At 50.4% G+C, this 21,437-nt stretch overlaps 8 protein-coding genes across 8 annotated transcripts; 3 read left to right on the top strand and 5 right to left on the bottom strand.

The window, feature by feature from the left end:
• Nucleotides 1-983: 983 nt before the first annotated feature.
• On the bottom strand, nucleotides 984-2,896 carry M437DRAFT_70810 (carboxylesterase type B; the record flags this gene model as incomplete). Its single annotated transcript, XM_041025581.1, has 3 exons — nucleotides 984-1,591; nucleotides 1,656-2,644; nucleotides 2,697-2,896. The coding sequence occupies 3 exons, from the start codon at nucleotides 2,894-2,896 to the stop codon at nucleotides 984-986; spliced, it is 1,797 nt and encodes a 598-aa protein (XP_040883991.1).
• Nucleotides 2,897-3,996: 1,100 nt separating this feature from the next.
• M437DRAFT_70809 (uncharacterized protein) lies at nucleotides 3,997-6,551 on the bottom strand (the record flags this gene model as incomplete). The annotated part of the gene is made up of 2 exons (XM_041025580.1): nucleotides 3,997-6,328; nucleotides 6,385-6,551. 2 exons carry the CDS (start codon nucleotides 6,549-6,551, stop codon nucleotides 3,997-3,999), a joined length of 2,499 nt encoding a protein of 832 aa, XP_040883990.1.
• A 726-nt stretch (nucleotides 6,552-7,277) lies between these two features.
• Nucleotides 7,278-9,695, top strand: M437DRAFT_61422 (uncharacterized protein; the record flags this gene model as incomplete). Its single annotated transcript, XM_041023929.1, has 1 exon — nucleotides 7,278-9,695. The coding sequence occupies one exon, from the start codon at nucleotides 7,278-7,280 to the stop codon at nucleotides 9,693-9,695; it is 2,418 nt and encodes an 805-aa protein (XP_040883989.1).
• A 328-nt stretch (nucleotides 9,696-10,023) lies between these two features.
• On the bottom strand, nucleotides 10,024-12,897 carry M437DRAFT_12515 (TPR-like protein; the record flags this gene model as incomplete). The annotated part of the gene is made up of 3 exons (XM_041018660.1): nucleotides 10,024-10,137; nucleotides 10,207-11,375; nucleotides 11,556-12,897. Coding segments are annotated over 3 exons (2,625 nt in total), but the record flags the coding sequence as incomplete, so codon positions are not given.
• A 1,362-nt stretch (nucleotides 12,898-14,259) lies between these two features.
• Nucleotides 14,260-14,657, bottom strand: M437DRAFT_36762 (uncharacterized protein; the record flags this gene model as incomplete). Its single annotated transcript, XM_041019503.1, has 2 exons — nucleotides 14,260-14,364; nucleotides 14,421-14,657. The coding sequence occupies 2 exons, from the start codon at nucleotides 14,655-14,657 to the stop codon at nucleotides 14,260-14,262; spliced, it is 342 nt and encodes a 113-aa protein (XP_040883987.1).
• Nucleotides 14,658-14,849: 192 nt separating this feature from the next.
• Nucleotides 14,850-15,525, top strand: M437DRAFT_36278 (uncharacterized protein; the record flags this gene model as incomplete). Its single annotated transcript, XM_041019413.1, has 2 exons — nucleotides 14,850-15,097; nucleotides 15,162-15,525. 2 exons carry the CDS (start codon nucleotides 14,850-14,852, stop codon nucleotides 15,523-15,525), a joined length of 612 nt encoding a protein of 203 aa, XP_040883986.1.
• A 122-nt stretch (nucleotides 15,526-15,647) lies between these two features.
• Nucleotides 15,648-16,197, bottom strand: M437DRAFT_37805 (uncharacterized protein; the record flags this gene model as incomplete). The annotated part of the gene is made up of 2 exons (XM_041019717.1): nucleotides 15,648-15,907; nucleotides 15,939-16,197. The coding sequence occupies 2 exons, from the start codon at nucleotides 16,195-16,197 to the stop codon at nucleotides 15,648-15,650; spliced, it is 519 nt and encodes a 172-aa protein (XP_040883985.1).
• A 587-nt stretch (nucleotides 16,198-16,784) lies between these two features.
• M437DRAFT_79626 (asparaginyl-tRNA synthetase) lies at nucleotides 16,785-20,600 on the top strand (the record flags this gene model as incomplete). The annotated part of the gene is made up of 8 exons (XM_041027217.1): nucleotides 16,785-17,047; nucleotides 17,099-17,219; nucleotides 17,273-18,456; nucleotides 19,488-19,593; nucleotides 19,656-19,878; nucleotides 19,935-19,991; nucleotides 20,044-20,488; nucleotides 20,546-20,600. 8 exons carry the CDS (start codon nucleotides 16,785-16,787, stop codon nucleotides 20,598-20,600), a joined length of 2,454 nt encoding a protein of 817 aa, XP_040883984.1.
• Nucleotides 20,601-21,437: the final 837 nt, after the last annotated feature.

Raw genomic sequence — 21,437 nt, 5'->3', positions numbered from 1 at the left:
CATTCAGCATTCAGCATTCAGCATTCAGCATTCAGCATTCAGCATTCAGCATTCAGCATCCAGCATCCATCATTCCATGCCACACAATATACGCGAACAGCTCCTGCACCTCAAACCTGATACTGCTCATATATTCAAGCCCAAGCTGATTAGGAGCAACGACCAAAGAAGCCGAAACTTGATACTAGCAATACTAGCACAACCTCTTTGCTCCCGAACAAATACAATATCTCTTCAAATGCCAAACCTCGTAGCTTCTGCTGTCGTCCAGCAATAACATTCAACAAAGTATGGCCTGTAGAAACGCACAAGTTCATAAACCAGAGATGGATGCAAGGAAGTTTCGCGACAAGTCAGCTCTGAATGAGCGATAAACTGACATCAGAACTCAATCACTCCCTCTTTCCAAGTCTTCTTCTACGCTTGATCATTTCCTCTTTCTTTTTTTTTTTTTTCAATCCTTTTACTCTTCGTCAAGAGATATGAGCTGAGTCATACCCTCGGCAAGTATCTTGAACATCAAAATCACCAATATCTCGATTATCGTTGCTTGTGTATCTCTAGATAGCGCTTGGATAGGTTGAAATGTTTTCATGGATCATCCAGCCATGAGATTGGGGTGATAGGACGATCGCGTGGCTTAAATTTTCAAGAATCAAGGTTATCGCAAACCAAAATCAGTAAACGCTATTGATACGTCGTTTATCCTTTGTATCCGACATGCACAAACAGATTCGCAAATAAAAGAACACGACAAACTCAATTGGTCGAGATCTTGCATGCCTTGCGTAGAGGGCTGTCGCGAAGCTAGAAGCACACCAGACTATGAGTAGAAAGTTTGACCACACGAGAGCAGTGAAGATGAGCAGGACAATAAAGTTGTATGTGTGCATCAAGAAGATCATGATAAATTAAGCACTATTCATTATATGTCTCAACCACATATGAAACAGCTTCACCCCTCGAGCACTCTTTTCTTCCACCTACTCAGGCACAATAGGAGCCATAGCTCTCCAGAAATCACATCTGTTACCACGACCGCCTTCCCAAGTGTATGCGTTGACAACCTCGAAGCTGTTCATCAGACCAGGGCCCTCATAGACAGTGTCATTAATCATTTGCACACCAGAGGGGCCATAAACCTCGTATCCACCAGTCTCGTTAAGGTTGACCTGAACAGGGTTCCAGACGTTGAAACGAGGGAAGTTGACAGCGGCTTGGCCACCAGAACCAGCAATGTTAGATGGGATGGATGGGTTGGAGTTGACAATGAATTGACCCCAGATGGACATGAAGGCACGCTCGAACTGGGATCCTTGGGTGGGTGCTGCGGGGCCGAAGTAGCCAGAGACATCGGCACCGTGTTGGGCGGCAGGGACGGAGTATTGATATTTGAAAGACGATCTCTCGCCAGTGTAGGCTTCAGCCATCCAGTAAGAGGGGCAGACAAAGGTTGTCTCGGCGTAAATGTTGTCGGCGCGTTGTTGTTGGCCTGTAGCGAGGGAGGATTCGTTAAGGGCGGTTGGGCCTGAGTTACCAAGAGTTGCAAAATCGACAGCGGAAGACGAGTCCGAGGCGTTGGAACTAGGGTCTAATGTTATGTGTGGTTAGCATTCTGCTTGAGAAGTAGGTGTCGAAAAGAGGAGAATGCTTACAGTAGAGAAGGACCTTGGCGATATCGTCGTTGCTGAAGAGAGGGAAAGTAAGTTCCAACCAAGAGACAAGATCAGCTTCGGTTGTGATGTTCTGCGGGACGAACAGAGGGCCTTCATTGGCGTTGTTGCCGACGAGGAGGTTCTGTCCGTTTACCCTCTTCTCCAGGAGTTGCCTGCTAGGAACATCCTGGATAAACACATCATCGGTAACAGGCAAGAAGCCCCAAGTTCCGAAGTTACCGTCAGCGCTGACGTTGAAACTGGCATACTGAAGAGTCGTGGTGTTCTGGTTGACCAAACACTCAAAGATGGTGCGAGAAGAAGATCCATAGGCAGTGTTGGGCATGCAGCCAGCATGGGCTGCAAAAGCGTAGTAAGATTGCGAAGGCACCCAGTCCTTGTATCCGTATTGCATAGGCAAGTAAGGAGAAGCTGCGATGGCATTCTTGAACAACGAAGTGCCCAAGGTACCACCATAAGCCATGGCTTGCAACATGACCGAGCCACCTCCAGCTGACTCACCTGAGATGGTTACGGAGCGTGGGTCACCTCCAAAGGAAGAGATGTATTCCTGGACCCACTTCAAGGCAAAGGTCTGGTCGAGAATACCAGCATTGACGCTACCAAAGCGGCTAACCTCATCTGAGGAAAGGAAACCAAAAGCGCCGAGACGGTACTGGATAGCTACACCAACAAAAGAGTTGTTGTTGGTTTCGATAATAGCTTGCAGGTCTTGCTGGCCGTTACCCAGTCCATAACCACCTCCGTGGATCCAGACGAGCACTGGAAGGTTCTTTGCGTTTGGTGGAGCATAGACATTGAGGAACAGACAGTCCTCGGTCGAGAGAGTGCCATTGTTTGGTGACAGAGAGCTCTGAGGGCATTGGGGAGCATAACTGGTGGCTTGGATAACCTCACTACGATTCTCTGTGGGAGGTTGTGGTTCTTGCCAGCGCAGAGATCCAACGGGAGGTGCAGCAAAACGAATACTTGATGCGAATTGTCAGCATTGAAAGAAAGGTGAGGCGTCCATGGACATACCCGCGCCAGATGTTGATTCCAGTAGTCTGGTTGGTGTATCCCTCGTAGATTTCGTAACCGAGATCGACTTCCAAGCTACTGTTGGTAGACTGTCTCTTGGCCTTGAAGTGTTCAAAAGGTTGAGAGGCAGGTACAGCGGCAGTGGCAGCCAAGGAAGCTGCACCAAGGAAAGCACCAACGAGGGTTGAAAAAGAAGGCATCCTGATATAGAAGAAAGCACCACTTACATTGTAGCACCTGGGCAGTACCTAACCCTACTTATAGTCCAGCTCACAACGGATAGCCGTGGTCCAAACTGCAACGAGCTACTACCCCGCCGGTTATGTCGTTCGTCGTTCGATCCGTTGCATCAAAACTTGAAAGATGAATAGCCGTAACAGCCGTAGCTCTACACGAGGGCGGTTGCACATGCAGATGTGGAGTTTAGTGTCAACAAAAGACGGCACACCACATCGGTGGACCATGCACCCCGGCCTGATCTGCTTTGCGCGAGGCATCAACGGAGATACCAGCCATTTGCCGGAGCTTCGAGTAGCCATACCATCAGCCACTGAGACATTTGACGTAGAAGGTTTACCAACACGAAAGGACGTGCTCGGTAAGAACCATTGCATGGCTGCCCTAAGTCAACTCTCAACCCTTTCGTCCGCTGTCATTGCCTGTCAATCTGCATAGCTTACTGTGACCGAAATGCAAGCCCTTGCTTGTGTGAAGGTGATGCCGACGCTTGACAACCAACAGCATGCAGCGGTTTGGAAAAACACACCACTCCAACCCGAGAAAATCATCCTGTCACCCACGTCATGACTGCAGACCCCACCTTCCCCAGTTTTTGGCAAAAAAGCCATTGACGGGGTGGAGGTTGGCTGACAAACATCAAGCAATGGCGGGGCCGCTATACAAACCTTGCTATGAACGGCTCGGTGTTGGTCCGGTGTCGCTAAGCATTAACAAGGCGCGTTCCTGAGCTACTCGAGTAGATTGTAGACTATTGGATGGATCCGCGACCATTCGCCAGGCACAGCAAGTCTCGATTCCACAGTGTGGCATTCTGAAACTTGATTGAAGCCGAGAAACATTGTTGCATAAAAGAACAGACGTGTTCATTGCGGGATTGGATGGCAATACTTTTCGTACCCCGATTCTTTCAAGCTACTTGCTCTACCGGCTCTACCAATTCATTTATCAAAACCCGCTCATAGCAATAAGAATGGTGGAACATCAATAGTTCAGCAATCGTTCAAAGTCAGTCATCTGTGTGACTATCCCAACGATTCTCTTCATCTTTCTCGGTCCTTTTCTACAGAGACCCATTAGGTTGTTGGGCTGGAGCTTGCATAGCAGCTGGGGGTGCTGCAGAACTGCCTCCCATGGGTGCTGTCTGTGCTGCCATTCCAGACTGAGGTTGCATGGCGAGTGCTGCACGCTGTCTCTCCATCATCATCCTCTGCTGTTCAGCAGTCAGTGTACTATGGAAGCCAGAAGGCCCAACTGCTGAAGGTGTGTTCGGGTTCGGAGGCTGGGCGAATGTCGGCGTTACGCGACCAGATGAAGGTTGTGGTTGAGAACCGGCGAGATTTTGCGCACGAGATTGGTACGTTTGTTGTGGCACGGGCGTACTGGCAGAACCATAAGTAGGCCGCGTTTGCCCATAGTTTTGTGGCGTGTATGCAGCCCCAGCAGGAGCACCGTTGGCAAAGGTCGATGCAGTGGTGCGAGGAGCATAGGCGGTTTGAGGAACATTAAAGCCCGGGCGAGCGGGATTGGAGGGCTGAGGAGTCTGAGTGCTGTATTGTGAGGCATATGTCGGTCGCTGCTGACCATAGTACTGCGTGCTGAAGGACGAGCGACCATTGCTGGTAGTGTTATACGTGTTGGGATAGCTGGCACCCGCACGTGGGGCAGTAGCAGGAGCATTGTAGCTTTGTGCAGCACCGCGATAGTTAGTAACTGGAGTCCTGGAACTGTAGTAACTTGACGATGCGCGACTAGGGACAGATGGTGTGCGTCCGTATTGTGAGGTCGGGTCTGGTTTCTGAGCAGCGGCAGCCTGCATAGCTGAAGAGCGGATCGAACGAGTCAATTGATCTTCCTCCATGGTTCCACGGTACTCCTTGCCTTGGATGACAATGTTCTTCTTGACAGCCAAGTCTGCAAACTTGTCACCATCAAGTTTGGCAACGGCGTAAGGTGGAAGTTTGGATATCAGTTGGGCTAATTGAGATCGCAGAGCTCTGTAAGTCTCGTTCTCCTCGGCCGATGGAACGGTCGCAGTACCGACCATAGCGCTCAACAATGGACTAGGACTTGCTGGATTTCGCGAACCAGTAGGAATGTAAGAGTTGCGGATTCGTTGATGTGACGATAAAGCTTTCAGGAGGTCTGAGATCTCGGCAAGCATTTCTTCAACTTCGCGTTCTTCTTCATTGATAGTGGACACGACTTCAATCTTGTTGGGTTTCAAAGCATCCTCATCGAAATTCTCGATTGCCTTCTGGATTGCTTCGAGTTCGTCTGCACCCAGAATGTTTTCAGACTCGTCTATGGAGGCCTGCTTGGTGAGTTCCTCAGAATCATCCTTGAAGGGAGATTCCTGCAGAGCTGGGTCAAGAACGAAGTGGTCATCAAATCGCCTCTGACCCATTCTGTGCCACCAAACCATGTTCTTGGTCTCTTTGGCTACCAAAGCCTTGGAGTTGTCTTGGGTCGGAGCGAAACCAGAGTATGCGGCACGGAATAGAGCAGTCTCTTGAGCGAGGATGTCGGCAGGAGATGGTTCTTCAGTGGGCTTTGGTTGTTCTTGGCCATTCAGAAGACTTTCCCTCCGCCTGCGCTTGATTGCAGATGCGGACTCTTTGATTTCGTTAGAACCATAGCCTACCCAGGTTCCCACAGTCAGGGGTTGCAGAGTGTATCCGGCCTTTCTCGAAGCTTTTGGCAGTTCGCCAAGAGACCATGAAATTGTAGTGGACTTGGATGACGAATGTCTGATCGGCTTGGGAGGGTTTAGAGCTGGCAGAGTTGCAGGTGCAGGGAAGACATCGGCGAAGGTAGGGTTAGCTTTGCGAGCGACGAGAGCGTCGGCAGGAGGTAGAGGTACGACTTTTGTGGCAGAAAGCATAGCGGGTAGACCGAGTTCCTCGACGGATAGACCAGGAGCTTGTGTAGATGCGCTCGAACGAGGCAGACTTGAGAAGAGTTGTCTCGCTTGAGGAGCATTTCCGAACAGACTCAAGACTGTCTTTGCAGACTTTGGCGCAAGCGAATCTTCCTCCTCCTTCTTGATGGACACCTTCTCATCTTTAGGTCGTTCACGATCCAGACAGTCCTTGACAAGGGAGCGGAAGGTTGAGAGGGAGCGCATTGTGGTGACATGTTGGTTGGTGAGGCGCTGGGCAGTCTTTGTGGGATCCTTGGCCTTCAGTGGCTCGAAGAGGGTGTCGAGAGCAAGATCCAGATCGCGCTCAAAGTCGTCAAGACTTTGATAGAGGTTGTTCTGCAAGCGTGAAGCAATGGTGCTTTGTTCTTCTTCACTGTCAAGTTTCGGACGCTTAGTGGAATCACCATTGGTTTGGGAGAGTCGCGACGCGTTTGGGAGAGGTAGGTTCAAGACTGAGGGTTCGGGATCATGGCTATGATGGATGTCAGTACGAGGAGTGTGAGATGGTGATTAATGGACGCGACGGACGTCTTCAGAAGCTCCCAGAGGTCCTGATACAGCTGGGTCTGTGTTTGAGGTTGTGGTTCCGACTCGAGGCGCTTTCGCTTGAGACCGGTGGGCGAAGATTCGACGGGAGCAGGCGGATGGTCAGCAACAAGGTCGACGTCGCCATTGCTTTGGTGGTGGTCGGTCATGGTCATGTCGGGCATGGTCCCCGCGTCTTTGGTCGCAAAAGTCGCAATGAGGGAAGACGCGTTGTGCTTTGGATTGGCGGCAGCCCCAGCTTTCGCACAATAGCAGACTTGCAACAATACAGAACGTCGATTGTGCGAGCGCTCTCAATAGCAGAGGTCAATAGCGGCAGCAATTCGATGAATAGACTATAGGAACAATCATTCCTGCGACAACCTGACTCTGTCTCTACCAACCTAGACGTGGCCCCTGCGTACAGCGGCTCTCTCCGCTCCCGCTTCGGCATCGACGGCTTTTGCTTTGTTTGCTTGGCCCTCCGAACTGCTTGGAGCTGGACATAATTTTGAACAGCTGGAAACGGCACAGGAATGAACAGCTAAAAAGCAGACTTGTTGCGCACGACCTGATGAATGCCAGTTGTTGGTGCTCTGTCCCTCGGTAGGCGGGCCCAATATGCTACTCGATTCAACTTTGCTTGTTCCTGGTCGTTTGGCAACAACGCCCGTCGCTCCTTCTCCAATTACGGCCATGTGAAGAGCGACCACCTTCCTGCTGGGAAGCAGCGCCTCTTGCTGCGTAAAGTCGCTGAAGCCTTTCCTGACCGCTCCACTTCTGTCCATCTTGATCAATCACGCCAAGATGCCGTCCTCGAGCCACCGATATGGCACCTCTCGTCGAGTCCCAACCATAACGCCCTGAAGAAGATTGTCGACCGCCGACTACAACTCATGGCCGCATCCGAAACCTCTGACGAGTCCGAATCGTCTGACACGACCGATGACACGACAATATCCTTGACCAACCAAGAGCATGCTATCCTCCGCTCCTTGGGCTACACACAACACCACGTTGACTACTACTCCAACATCCTCTCTACCAAAGACTCGCTTTTAGCCGTACGTCTACTCACAGCCACCCACGACCCTCCCTTCTTCGTCTATCGTGGCTTGCTCGCCCGAAAACACATCCGTCCTGAAGCTCTTGGTCTTCTTTTGGAAAACTTGCCCTCCTGGAATCCCGATACTCCCAACTTATGCGAAGCTCTTGTGCTTCCAGTCTTCAAGAGCTTGTTGTATCATTGCCGACGCGTCTGGCCTGCTACTATTCCCCTCGTGGCTACTTGGCTGACCCAGCAACTCCGTTTGTCTGATGATTTCCTCGCCCGTTTCCAAGAGTCAGCCATGGAAGAAGGCGACTTCACTTCCGTCTCGCACTTGACTTCGCAATACAACCACGCCCTCCATTTGCTTTCTCAACCTTCACACATCTCTCCTTTCAAGAACATCGTCTTTCAAGAGGCTGCTCAAGCCATCATACTCAAGTACATGGCTGACCATACTCCTGCTCTTGCCATCAATCGCGTGGGCTATCGCGCTGTCGTGCGCGTTCAGCTGGCCACCAAAAAGACCCCTTCTGAACGAGAATGGGCCAGGCTCAAATCTCCCTCCTGGCCTCCCTGGAAAGAAGATCGCACCGGCATGGACGCCCGTATCGATCTCGACTATGGTATCAGTCGTGCTCACCAAGTCTTGATCAGAATGCAGGAGGCTGGCTATCCGCTCCAAGGATGGGACCAGGTCGCCATGCTATATGCAGGCTGGGACACGGATCGCAGTCCCACAATTCAGAAGAGAATATTCCTTGACAATTTGCCTGAGGATCGTATTGAGAAAAGCCTTTGGATGGCTCGTATCAAGACGACTCGCACAGCTCAGCAAGCTTGGGCCTGTTTCTTGGCTTATCAGGATGAGAATCTTCCTTCTGACCACCGCATCTATCATGCCATGTTCGAAATCTTGATACAGGAGCGCAAAAGGATTCGACTCGGCGCCGAAAACGTTGGTCATGAAATCGATGATAACGATGATCTGGATCCTTTGTATCCGGGCGACACCATGGAGATTGGTTCGCCTCCGTCATCTGCTCATCAATTGACATATATTCGTGCCGAAATACCTTCAGTTCAGCAGCTCTATGATCACATGCGCGAGGATGGAAATTATCCTTCCGATGATACTCTAATTATGCTTTTAGACAGTGCTGAGACTCTTGCAGAAGGCTTGCTGTATCTCGAGACCGGCACTGGAAAGTATCGCATTGCTGTTAGTGCCCTCCTACACGGATCGAAGGATTACCAGGCTTTGCACGTTTTGCCTGATCAAATCTTCGCGGCCTATATACGCCTTCTCTGCCGCTTTCCACACAGTCCACTTGACAGAGAATTGACACTGCAATGGAGATATGGTACCATCGTAAAATCAAACTTCGACCTCCGACAACCTCTAGCCCGGGCTCTCTATCTGCTTGTTCAGCAGAAACGGACACATCGTCCATCCTGGAATTCTGTGTTCGATGCATTGGCTCGCAGATCTGCGCCAGCCTTGGCTTCGAGCTGGCGATCCCTACATCTTCGAGGCAACGAGTCTTTGAGAGAGGAGAGTGAGCTGTACGACAAGATTTTCGCATTCAACCTTGCCCGTCAGATTGATGAGACCATGTGGGAGAATGATCTCACACTAGATGAGGATGGCTTCCAAAGCATCTGCATCATCGCTGAGCATGCAGCCAGCGCGGTCCACACTGTTTTTCAGAAACACGGATACGACCCAGAGTTCGCTCCCAAAGCCAACACTGGCCTGATCAGGAATGCAAACACAATGTTTCAAGATGGCCACGACTGGTTGAAAGAACAATTCTGGACCTTGACTCAGGGTGAGAAGGGGTTTAGATCAAGTCTACGGAAAGCAGTAAATCCTAAAGTCAAGCTGCCTCGACTGTACACTGTCCCTCGCCCAGCCCTACTGCACGCCTACATTCGCGCTCTGGGCATGTTGCGCGACTTCGATGGTCTGTACGACTTGGTTCGATGGATGACTAGACATCGAAAGGAACTTACCAAGCGTTGTGCTATGGATCGTAGGGGTCGGATTTTGATGCGAAGAGCACTGATTGCTTTACGTGTGTTCGTAGAAGATCGATGGGAGCCTCCAAGACCTGACCTTGAGGAAGAACAAATTCCTCCTTTCGCATCACCCGAGCAGATCGAGAAGATCAAGAGGATTGTTGGATGGCTGAAGCAATGGGGCGGCTGGCCGTCAGACGAAGAGGTTGAGATGTACGTTGAGTATGGTCGAGAAGGTGGTTGATGAGAAGGGCGAAACAGTAGTGGTTCTTTCGAAGTCAATTGGTGATTGTGTATATACGCTTCGATTCTCTGTAATTATAGTGTGCTCAATTGGTGGGATACAAAAAGTTCATGGGGGATGGCGCATTTGGAATGTCTGGATATGCATAGACACGGTTCATGGCAAGCAATTGGCTATGTTTGTACAACAATGAACTCATCCTATAATACAACTCGTTTCGAGCATTCGACTCCCCTGTGTTACACCTTGAAAGCCCAAAATCCCTTTGTTCATAACGCTTTCCCACCTCGAACGCCCTTTGCGCCTTCCCACCGATCAGAGAGAGAACTCACATGACCAGATACTTCTCAGCAATCTTCCTGGCCGCCTTTTCGTTGCTGTTCATGGCAAGAATATGCATCAACGCAAACGCCGCCTCCTGAGTAAACTCCTCAGGATCCACCTCTTCTTGATCATCCCCCTCACCATCACTGTCCTCCTGTCTCTTCTTCTCTCTTGCCTCTTGCCTGACCTTATCTGCCAGCGCCAAACACTTTTCATACTCTGGAATCGCCAAATGCATAATGCCCAGCAAATGCCAGGAACGACCTACATTATACACAGCCTCTTGCTCATGAATCGCCTGTCCGGTCTTCATGCGCAACGCAACGTATTTCTGCAAAAACGCCACGCCTTGATAGATTTGCCAATGTCTGTTTTCTGCTTGTCGTTTCATTGCCATTTGCATGTATGCAGTCGCAATACATAGATTGATAGACACGTTATCGGGATCCAGTGTCAGCGCGCGGAAATAGTAGTTTAGAGCTGAGGTCCAGGATTGTGCTGCTGCCATGATGTGGCCGTAGAGAGAGATTACGCCTGCATCGAGATCGGGAAGGTTGAAAGGGTTTGCGTCTCTTTTGCCGGCGTGTGTGTAGGAGGATCTTTCTTGGCCTGTGAATGCATACAAAGCCCGAGACTCGGGGTCAAGGAGTGCATAATCGAGGGCTTTTACTTGACGCAGGATGAACTTTTGGGTGGGACCGCTGTTGAACCAGTTACTGTAGCCCGCAAACAAACGGTTTACGGCTGCGAAGAGTTGGTATGCTGCACCGCTGTGCGGCCACTCGATGATAAAGAATCGTCCTACTTCGCAGACTTTTTGCTCGTCGTTGAGGAGTAAGGCACACGCCATCCATGTCGCATGGATTTGAGTTTTATGCGCCAAACTGTGGTAAAACACCGTACAACTAAACGCTGTCGTCAACACCTCATAGCATTTTTCGCGATCGGCTGCTTTGGCAAGCAGTAAAGCGTATTCGCAAAACATGTCTAGCCATTCTGTAAACTTGATATCGTGGAAGTTGTCAGGGATGCTTTCGTCTGGCACTTGATCGTCTACATCCATACTTCCATCTTCTGCGATGCGCTTTTTCATAGCTTCCATCTCGGCAACCACAGGGTTTTTGGTGTTGCGTCCGTAGCCGGTGAATTTGATGTGTTTGTCGCGGCCAGGATAAAAGGCTCGTACGGTCTTGAAGTCGTCGATCATTTCTTGGGCGGCTTCGAAGTAGGTTTGTAGGGCATCGTCGTCTTCGTCTAAGCTCTCTCGAGCGGAGTTGACGAGCACGTGGTTGGCTTTGATGCGTTGGTCTTGTTGTTGGAGACGTTCGAAGGTTTGAGATACGCGGGCCCGTGAGGCTCGGGGTTTTGCTGTCTTTGGACGACCGCGTTTGCCTGGTCGGAAGGCGATGAAACGCTCATCATCATCGTCACCTTCGTCTTCGTCTTCTCCTTCCTCGTCTTGGCCGTCGTCTTGGTAATCACCGTCATCGCCATCCTCAGGCATAGGTCCCAGAGAGTAGTTTCTGGAGACTGGACCTGCAACTCTGCTTATAGGAGCAGATTGTTCAGGTCGCGGCATAAGAGGCGCAAGAGCTCGTGGTGGCGGAGGCTTATCAACAGTGATCTTGGCCTTTTTTACTGCATCACTTCGGCCAAGCCTAATGACCTCGTGTACCAGTGGAACAGCCTCTGCCATTCTCTGCTCAGCTTCATAGAGTTTGGCCAAGGCAATACGCGACTTGATGTCTTCTGGGTCGTTGTCGACAATGAACTTCCAGCAGGATTCTGCATCTGCGTTGCGGTTAAACATCATGTAGCAGTCTGCAAGCTTCATGTAGTAGTCGTGGTCGCATGCTTCTGGCACGGATCTGATGGGCTCGTAGAACATGATGGCTTCTGCGTAGTATGTCTGCTCGATCAAGGCCTCGGCAACATCTCTGAACAAATCAAAGTACTCTGCAATTTCGTCCTTGAGATCCAGGAGAATCTGAAAGTGGCGCATGGCCTCGGGGAGATCGGCTCTGCTTATCTTCACGCGGAAGAGACCGAGTTTGACACGCAGTTCCAGAGGTAGACCTTCGCCATACATCTCTTTCTTGTTTGTGTATCGACTGTACTTGAACTCCGGGATTTGGATTCTTCGGGGCACGTCGTCGTTGTCAAACTCCCTGTCGTCACTTGTCACTTCATCCCAAAAAGTGTCTTCCTTTCTTCCAAGCAACCATCTCGAGAGCTTCTTGAGATGAAAAGCTGCTTGTGTAGGATTCTCGCATTTCTCAACCAGATCGAGGTAGACGTTGAGGTGAGACCATTGCGTCTCTGGAACACCGAGAGATCTGCCTTTGAAGTAGAAATTGATTGCAACATCGTAGGCATCCTTTGCACGCTGAATCTCTGGCAAACTTGCCGAGTAGGCACACAGATCGGCGTACTGTTTGACAATGTTGAGGTCGTGAGGTTTCTGGCGGACCATCATCTTGGCTTCTCCTCTTGCTCTCGAAGGTTGCTCAGATTCGAGAAGTAGGTTTAGCTTCTCACGGCGAGCATCGTAATCATCCGGGTCGAGCTTGATCGCCCAGGCGAAACAATAGATGGCTTGTTCAAGCACAGCGGGAGTACGGTTCTCTCCTGCCAGTTCCAGAGTTCGCTCTGCAACAGTCCACCAGAGAGCCGGATCACGTCTTGTGTGAGCGCCGTGCAAGAGCACAGTCAGCGAGTCCTGATCTTTTCCTTGTGCCAAAAGAATCTCAGACAGCAAACTGTGGGCAGCGAAAATCTCAGGGTTAGCCTTGACAGCATCACGCGCATAATCTGCAGCAGCCTGGTAGTTGTTATTCAAGAAGGCTTGCGTGGCAAGTGACTGCAACCTCTTGAACTCTGGATCAGGCTCTGCAACAGTGTTTCGCTTGTCACCATTCTTGCGACGACCTTCTCCACGAGGGACACCATTTCCTCTGCCGCGACCTCGACCGCGACCTCTTCCACTGTTCATCTTGGGATCGTGTTCTGTTCCTTTGATGGCCCATTTCCAGCCGCGTCGCCCTCGTCCGGAACCTCGTCCACGTCCGCGACCGCGGCCTTTGCCACGACCACGAGATCCTGCAGCGATCTCCTCATCCAGAATGTCGTTCAAAATGTCTGAGTTGATCGACATGTCGTCTGAGCTATCGCCGCCAGCATCAGACATGGCAAAGTCAGGGTCTATGCGAGGGTTGTCTCTAACATCCAGGAGTTCGCGTTCGACGCTGTTTAGACGGCTCCGCTGAGGTTGATGATCCTCTTCCTCAAAGTCATCTCCGTAGACAATGTCGTCCTCTGGACCAAATTGGTTGTCATGACGAGAGTCTGCATGGGCGCTTTGAGGGTTCAAGACGAAATTTAGACCGTACTGCGCCTGTAGAGCACCATAGCCAGCACTTGGATCCTCATCAACATCTGAATCAACATCCACGTCATGTCTAGGCATGAAACCCTCATGCATCAGTGGCTGTGGACCGCGCGGCATAAAACCTTCATGCATAAGAGGTTGCGGCATGGGAGGATAAAGATCCTCGTGCGGAGGAGCGTAGGCATAGCTATAAGGATCTGTCTGGTGTGAAACTTCAGGGTAGGGAGTCAGATAGTGGCCAGAAGCAGGATCCGGATAGTTTAGATCGTGTTGTTGGTCATTCATGATGGATGGATCTTTCAGCTTCCAGCAGACTTATCAGAACCTAGCTTCCTTTTGCGTGCGCACTCCATCAAAGGTCAGATGATCCAGTGCGATCCAGGTTGATCTGGTACTGGTGAGTGATTGCGAGATTTCGCGGTGACGGAAGTGAAAGAAATGACCGAGATGGTCGCGTCGAGAAATTGAGATAGAGATATGCGGGGCGCGAAACCCTAAAACCCTACTAACAATTACCACACGCGCAGCACTGAAAGACGGTAACGATAGCCAAAGATGTAAAGGATGGTATGTGATTTGGATTCATTCGGCGTGATATTGCTACAGTGTTTTACATATGATACAGATGCGAGACATGACTTGTCCATGCTCCTCCTCGTTCAATTCCAACTTGGATACTTGACCACGCAGAACCTGACCAAGGTCCGGGCATGACCAGATAGCGGATGCCAGACAGATGGTGATGCGCTGAAAAGTGGTATGGAGTAAGTGTCGTGGCGAGAGCACAAGTTGGAGAGGGTGTATGCGACTTGTTTGGAAGTGGCGGGGGTATATTCGGTGTTGACGAGGAAATTACTGTTGCTGGACGGCAATGTCGCTGGCACCTTCGCCTTGTAGTCTCTTGAGTGTTTGGTCGCGCTGGTACTCCATGACTCTTCTCTTCTTGAAATATTGCACCTGGCGCATAGTCAGAGGGTTGCCGCAGATGGCATGGGGACAGAGTAGAGACATACCCAACTCGAGGCACAGTTCTGGTCAAACTTGGCCGATTCTGGGGCGCAGAGACTATCTGCCTTCTCGGACTGCTTCACACTGTCGATAATGTTGTTCTTGTCGAGGCAGGCAAAGTAGGCGTCGCGAGCTTCCCAGCAGTGTGCACGCTTGTTACGGTCAGGCGCAATGAAACCTCCGTCGCCGGATGCTTTGGGTGCCTCGGGGGCGTTGGGCTTGTCTGAACCGAACCAACCCATCTTGACTGTAAATTGTTATGCGGACGTCTCAAAAAGTTGATCTGGAGCTCAAAGCGGCGATTGAATGTTTGGACAAGCGTCGGCGAGTCGGCGTCGACGTCAGCGAGGGAGCCGCTTTGGTCTTTGGTTCCTGTCACAAGCTGATCATCTTTTGTTATTCTCAATAATCAACAACAACTTTTTCGAACAGAAATGCCTCGTCGGAGGCGTCCTGCTCGTCCAGGCGCTCTTGCAGATCTAGCCCCAAAACGAATATTCGCCCAGATCGTCATCCTTCAACTACTATACTATGCCGTCGCAGCTGCCTTGATCTTATTCACCACCGTCGTCGCAGGCAGAGACGTCACTGCAGACCTTCTCCTCAGCTGGCGTACTGTCCGAAGCGATGTCACTACTGGATGGATGCTCGGTCTCTGCTGGATGATGGACAGTCTGATCTGGTATGTGCCAACCTGTCCTTAGATATCTAGGACCCTTCCCTCGCTGACACCATTGCGCCAACAGTGTCATCTTCCTGCTGCTCTTCATTGCCCGATCCAAACTCGTTCCAGACTTCGCCATCACCATCCACGTCATCAATCTCGTCGTCACTACCTTTTACACTAAAGAGTTGCCAACTCAGCTCTTCTGGTGGGGTCTACAGTTGTGCAGCACTGCCCTCATGGTCTTCCTCGGCGTCTGGGCTTGCCAATGGAGAGAGCTGAAGCCCATATCCTTTGGAGGGAAGCCAAAACAATCCGCTACGAACACCGACCCAGCTGCTGTTGAGGAGGGCGCTAGTTATGCAAGAGAAGGCAGAGGTACTGGGAGTGATGGAGCTGGAGCATACGAGATGGTGGGCATGTCTGGGAGAGACCATGCTGCATGATGATAACACGACTCTCACGACGAGAAACTAATACTAACACAACCTTCATCCGGTCCAGTTCAGAATGCGCAATCACGATTGCGCCACTCTTCAGACACGGCCTTCTTTATCTCTGAGCTGGCTCAGAAGCATTCATAACTCTCGACTTCTCTTCCCTTCAGATCCAAGGGTGGATTCGCTTCATTCAGCCTCGCTACTCCCTTCCCTTCCTGGACTATCGCCATCAAATATGCTTGCGTGCCGAGCTTTGACTCATTCGCTATCGTCTTGATCACGCATGTGACTTGGTGGTGCTTGCGTCTGACCGTCCTCTTGGTCGAGGAGCCCAACACGTTGGCTATCCGCGCCGATATTGGATGTAACGGGAGGACCGGAAGATCGCCTACAAAATAACAGTCAGATCCGATTGCAACTAAAGAGCTCGGGAAAGCGGAACATACGCGGTGATACACGTTTTCCGATGGGCATCCAGACACGAATCATCTCATCATCGTCGCTGGCGGTGAATAGCAGTTCTACCGAATCTGCCATACGATCAAGATGTGTTCCTGGATGCGCTTCATAGTGGGAACCACTCGATAGTAGAGAATTTTGGTTGACAAAGAATAATAAGCGTAGAGGAAGTGCGGCGACTAGGCTGCAAGTAAGCAGGAAAAGAAGTGAACGCTGCATTGCAGCTATATGGCCTCGACAGTTCTATCAGATTTGTCGAAAACGTTTGGAACTCAGAGTAAGGGTTGATGGTTGCACCACAGGCTACTTCAATGCCTCGCCAGAAGGAGGCTTGGTTCAGGATTCAGCCCAATCTTCAGCCTTGCTGCAAGGAATGCATGGGTGCTCCTGGTGCGCCACGATACATGCAATCGTCCAATATCTCGGTTCCTGACGAAACTCCTGCATTTCTTGTGAATTCTTCGACAGGTACTTTGATACATGTTTACAGCCATGTAATTCAGGACCAACTCGCTCTGTTATGCTGCGCTGGCAAGTCAAAAGATCAACTAGCTTGGCCACCTTGAACGCACGACAAATGTACGTCCATTTGTGCTTAGATCCATTCTCAAACAATACACATACATTTCTTGTAATAATCAACTAGTATTCGAAACAATAAAATCAACAAATGTGACTCTTGAAATGGTATGCTGAGCACAGACCAAGATCTTGCTTCTGTCGAAGACAGACTTGGATTCTCACGACACGATCCAAACTCAACTCGAAATCATTTGCACTCAAGCCCTGAGACGAGAAACCTCGGGATGAAGACATGGCGTGGACTTAATCAGTATACCCTTCGGGCAAATAACTTTGCTCGCTGGTCATCGACGATACAAAAACCGGCCAACATTGCATCGCTGCTAAAATATTCTGCGGAGACCAACGAGGAAACCTCGCCAGAAATTGAGGTCAATGTCTATGTACGAACCATCAGAAAACAGAAGCGTATAGCTTTTGCTGCGGTTGGGGATGGCTCGTCTTTGCAACCCGTTCAGGCTGTCTTGACGCCGGATCAAGCTTTGTCGTATGTCCAAACCTCGAATATGCATATCAAGTACTAAAGTCTTGAGCACAGTCTATCCACCGGAGATGCGATCAAACTCCGTGGTAAATGGCAAAAATGTCCTCCAGGTAAAGCTCAAACACATGAGCTGCAAGTATCAGAAGCCACGAAACTGGGATACAATGACCCTACCGTGCGTACCTCTGTAATTTATCCTCATCAAGCACAAGCTGAAAGCCTTTGCAGACAAACCCAATCCAGAAGAAATATCAAAGTCCGGAGTTCTTGAGGACCTTGCCACATCTGCGGTCTCGACTTCCTTTCAATGCACTCGTACTACACCTACGGTCACAGGTCATTGGCAGCATCACAAATTTCTTCAACAAAGAAGGCTTCGTACAGACGCATCCGCCAATTCTGACATCCTCAGATTGCGAAGGTGCGGGTGAGGTGTTCACAGTATCTTCTAATGCTTCCAAGGACAGCACACAGAAGTCAGATGACGGCGAGGTCGAGCACTTCTTCCGCACACCAAAGTACCTCACGGTGTCTTCTCAATTACATCTAGAAGCTCTGGCACAATCTGTCGGAAACGTATGGACTCTATCACCGACATTCAGAGCAGAGAAGAGTGACACACCTCGCCATCTCAGCGAGTTCTACATGCTTGAGGGTGAGATGTGTTTTGTGGACGATGCCAACCAAGTCATGGATCTGATCGAGAACATGTTGTCAACCATGACAACAGAGTTACAAGGATCACACACAGTACAGCAAATCCTCCAAGCCAAAGCAAGTCAAACGTCAGAAGAAGCAGCGGAAGAAGGCGCAGTCACTGCTGAAGAGCTCTCTCGTCGCTGGCAAGGTATGGCGCAAGCCGACTGGCCCAGAGTCCAATACGCCAAAGCAATCGAAACACTGGAGGAAGCCGTCAAGCAGGGTACAGTCTTCCAGTTCACCCCATCTTGGGAGGAAGGTCTTCAAGCTGAGCATGAACGCTTCCTAGCAGAGCACTTTGGCAAAGGCCAACCCGTGTTCATCACCGACTACCCCGTTGAGCAAAAGCCCTTCTACATGTCAAAAACACCCGGTAGTGATCGCACAGTAGCCTGCTTCGACCTCCTGGTCCCTGATCTTTGTGAGCTAATTGGCGGTTCAATGCGCGAGCACGATCTATCTGCAATTCAAAAGATCATGCAGCAGCGCGGTATGCTGCGCGAATTGACGCCAGAACAACAAGCTGCTGGTGAAAGCGAGATTCCAGAGCACAAGCTCTATGAAGGCAAACACGCGGGATCACTCGATTGGTACTTGGATCTCAGACGTTATGGCAGTGTTCCTCACGGAGGATTTGGTTTGGGCTTTGATAGGTTGTTGTGCTATCTGGCTGGTGTGGGCAGTATCAGAGATGTGGTCGCTTTCCCACGATGGTATGGACGCTGCGACTGCTGAATCTACCTGAGCGATACATCTATCCACAAAACACACTCTATTCAAGCAGAACCCCTGGATGACAAGTTCAGAGTTCAAGGTCTTTAGATCTATTTTCCTTGTGTGTCCGGGCGGATAGCATTTCCACAAACAGTCCGTAAGCGATTTCGGAGAGCTTTCGCTTGTCCCGCCCGGTTTTAAGTTATCTGATTGATAATGTCTTTTTGGCTAATCTGTATCGGCGCGGCATGCGCTGATCTTCCATTGCTCGCTGTGTTTGGTATTGTTTGCGGCTGTGCTCTGCGACTAGCAGATGAAGACGCTGCTCTCTATAATATGGAATAGTATACGAGTAGGAGTTTGTGGTGGTCAGAGGAGGTTCGGATATGCCTCGGTCCCAGGGCAGAACACAAATCGCATGGCAGCTAGCGCGGAGATGGCTGCACAGTTCCTCTAGAAGCAAAGAAGGTTTCGCGGGACACGGGCTTCCGAGGCAGGCTTCAAAAGTTCGCTGGAGAGCACCGGTCGTCATACGGCAAATGCCATGTATTGAGCATGCATGGTGCATTGCTCGTTCCCATCTTTTTCCCGGCCAGGCCGTAGAAACAAAGACAACGGGGTCTTTTTGTTTCTCAATTACTGACAGCCAGCAGCGATATACGTCTCGCAGACCGATCACGAACGGACGACTAAGCATTGCCCCGTATTGAACGACTCCGAAATCTATCTCTCGACGCTTTTACAAATATCGGCGCGTCACCACTGGTAACCTTTTGCAAAGCTTCCTAGAAGCCACCACTTTTGCCGCATACACATCTAGCGACGACAGCTGTTTCGCGCACAAACGCATACATCCCTCTATCTCTCCCCATCATACGCCAAACTGGATTCCCAAAGTCTCGCCCCTACGGTCGGACACATGTCCGTGCAAGAGAAATTGATCCTCGACGAGGACACTGAATATGAGTGAGCTTCTTCTGCGAATTGCTGCGCGACGAGAATGGTTCAATTGACGATGATACTACTACAGCTACGAGGGTCTGCCACCAAACTTCAGTCTGGCTGCCAACATGGCAGCTGGTGCCTTCGCTGGTGTCGCCGAACACTCGGTCATGTACCCCATCGACTTGTTGAAGGTGCGTTGAGGAGCGCGGAAGAAGTTCGATCAGGGGAGACATGCTGACCTCGATAATTTCAGACGCGAATGCAAGTCATGAGCCCGACGCCTGCGGCTATCTACACTGGTCTCGGAAACGCGATCGCTACAATTTCACGAGCTGAGGGTTACATGTCGTTATGGAGAGGCTTGTCGAGTGTGATTGTTGGCGCTGGACCTGCGCACGCCGTTTATTTCGCTACATACGAGGTTGTCAAGCAGCAGATGGGTGGAAACGCAGCAGGCCACCACCCTCTCGCAGCAGGTGAGATTTTGACATTTTTGCTGCTTTGATTGGTTGAGTGCTGATAAGATGTATAGCAACCAGCGGTGCCTGCGCAACAATTGCCAGTGATGCCTTCATGAACCCCTTTGACGGTACGCGACCGCCCGACATATTCTCACAATTGACAACTAACGCAGTTTGTAGTAATCAAGCAGCGCATGCAAGTACACGGAAGTGTCTACACATCAATCACCCAATGTGCACGCTCCGTCTTCCGCAACGAGGGCATTCGCGCCTTTTACGTCTCGTACCCCACCACTCTCGCCATGACCGTGCCCTTTACCGCTCTCCAATTCACCGCCTACGAGTCCATCACAAAGTTCATGCACCGCCGCCCTGGTTACGACCCTCTGACCCACTGCACTGCTGGTGGTCTTGCTGGTGGTATCGCTGCTGCCGCTACCACTCCTCTCGACGTTATCAAGACCTTGTTGCAAACCAGAGGTAGCTCCACTGATGCCGAGATCAGAGGCGCCAAGGGCTTGTTCGACGCTGCTGGTATTATCTGGAGAAGAGATGGCGCAAAGGGCTTCTTCAGGGGTATGAAGGCTAGAGTCGTCACTGCTGCACCTAGCACTGCTATCTGCTGGTATGTTGAATTCCGCCTACGATATGTGTCGATAAGTCCCACTAACTCGTCTCCTAGGTCCGCCTACGAGGTTGCCAAGGCGTACTTCATCAGCGCCGAGGAAGCCAAATGAACTTGACCGGTTCCATTCTCGATCCTCCTAGCATCTCGACTTTTTCGTTCTCGTTTTCGCGCTCTCATCGATCCACCCACAAACTCTCGATTTCTGCAAGAGAAGGCGTTAATATATCTTGGAGTTGCACAACGCCTGTGATGAGATAATCGAGGCATAGACGGCTGTTAATTTCTCTTTTGGAGTCATCTCTGTTTTGGACGGTGAAAACGCTTCTTTTCTCTCCTCTACGCCTCTGGTCTTCGTCCACGTTCAATTTTCGCGCCGACTACATTTATCACAAAAGGTTGCGCGTGGACTACAAGAGCTCTGTGTTTTTCTCATCACATTTTCGCAGGCGTCACGGCAATTTCAAAAGATGGTGGTTGTGCTACGACGAGGGGAGCGACATGAAATTTTTCAGCCATGAGACGATGGCTATTGTACGAATAGGTGAAGGACGAGGGATCTGGTTGTTGCGTGTACAGGAAAAAGGAAAAAGAGAGCATATCACTCGAGCAAAACAACGAGAAAGAAAAACAAATCACGAAATATTCGAAAGACACAAATTCTCCTTGGCTGCAATTCTATCTTGTCACTGCTGCAAGAGTTTTGTATGAGCAGTCTTGACGTGAGCACATACATCTTTCTTGGATGGTGATGGGCTGTGCGATTGTTTCGTCGCACATCAACCCTGCCATCTCCCAGCCTCTCCCGCGTTCACCCAAGCAGGTTTTCCACACATGTCCACTGCATCTTCTCTGCTTTCTTTCTGTGTACCTGCATCTTAACATTTTCTTTCCCTTTGCATATTGCTCCACCATTTGAGGCTCCTTTCCGTCCATAACTCTGGGAACC

This window comes from Aureobasidium melanogenum (genome assembly GCF_000721775.1).
Source record: "Aureobasidium melanogenum CBS 110374 unplaced genomic scaffold scaffold_1, whole genome shotgun sequence".
Lineage (NCBI taxonomy): Eukaryota > Fungi > Ascomycota > Dothideomycetes > Dothideales > Saccotheciaceae > Aureobasidium > Aureobasidium melanogenum.
Note: the sequence above shows the minus strand (reverse complement) of the source record. Positions and strands in the feature narration are given on the sequence as shown.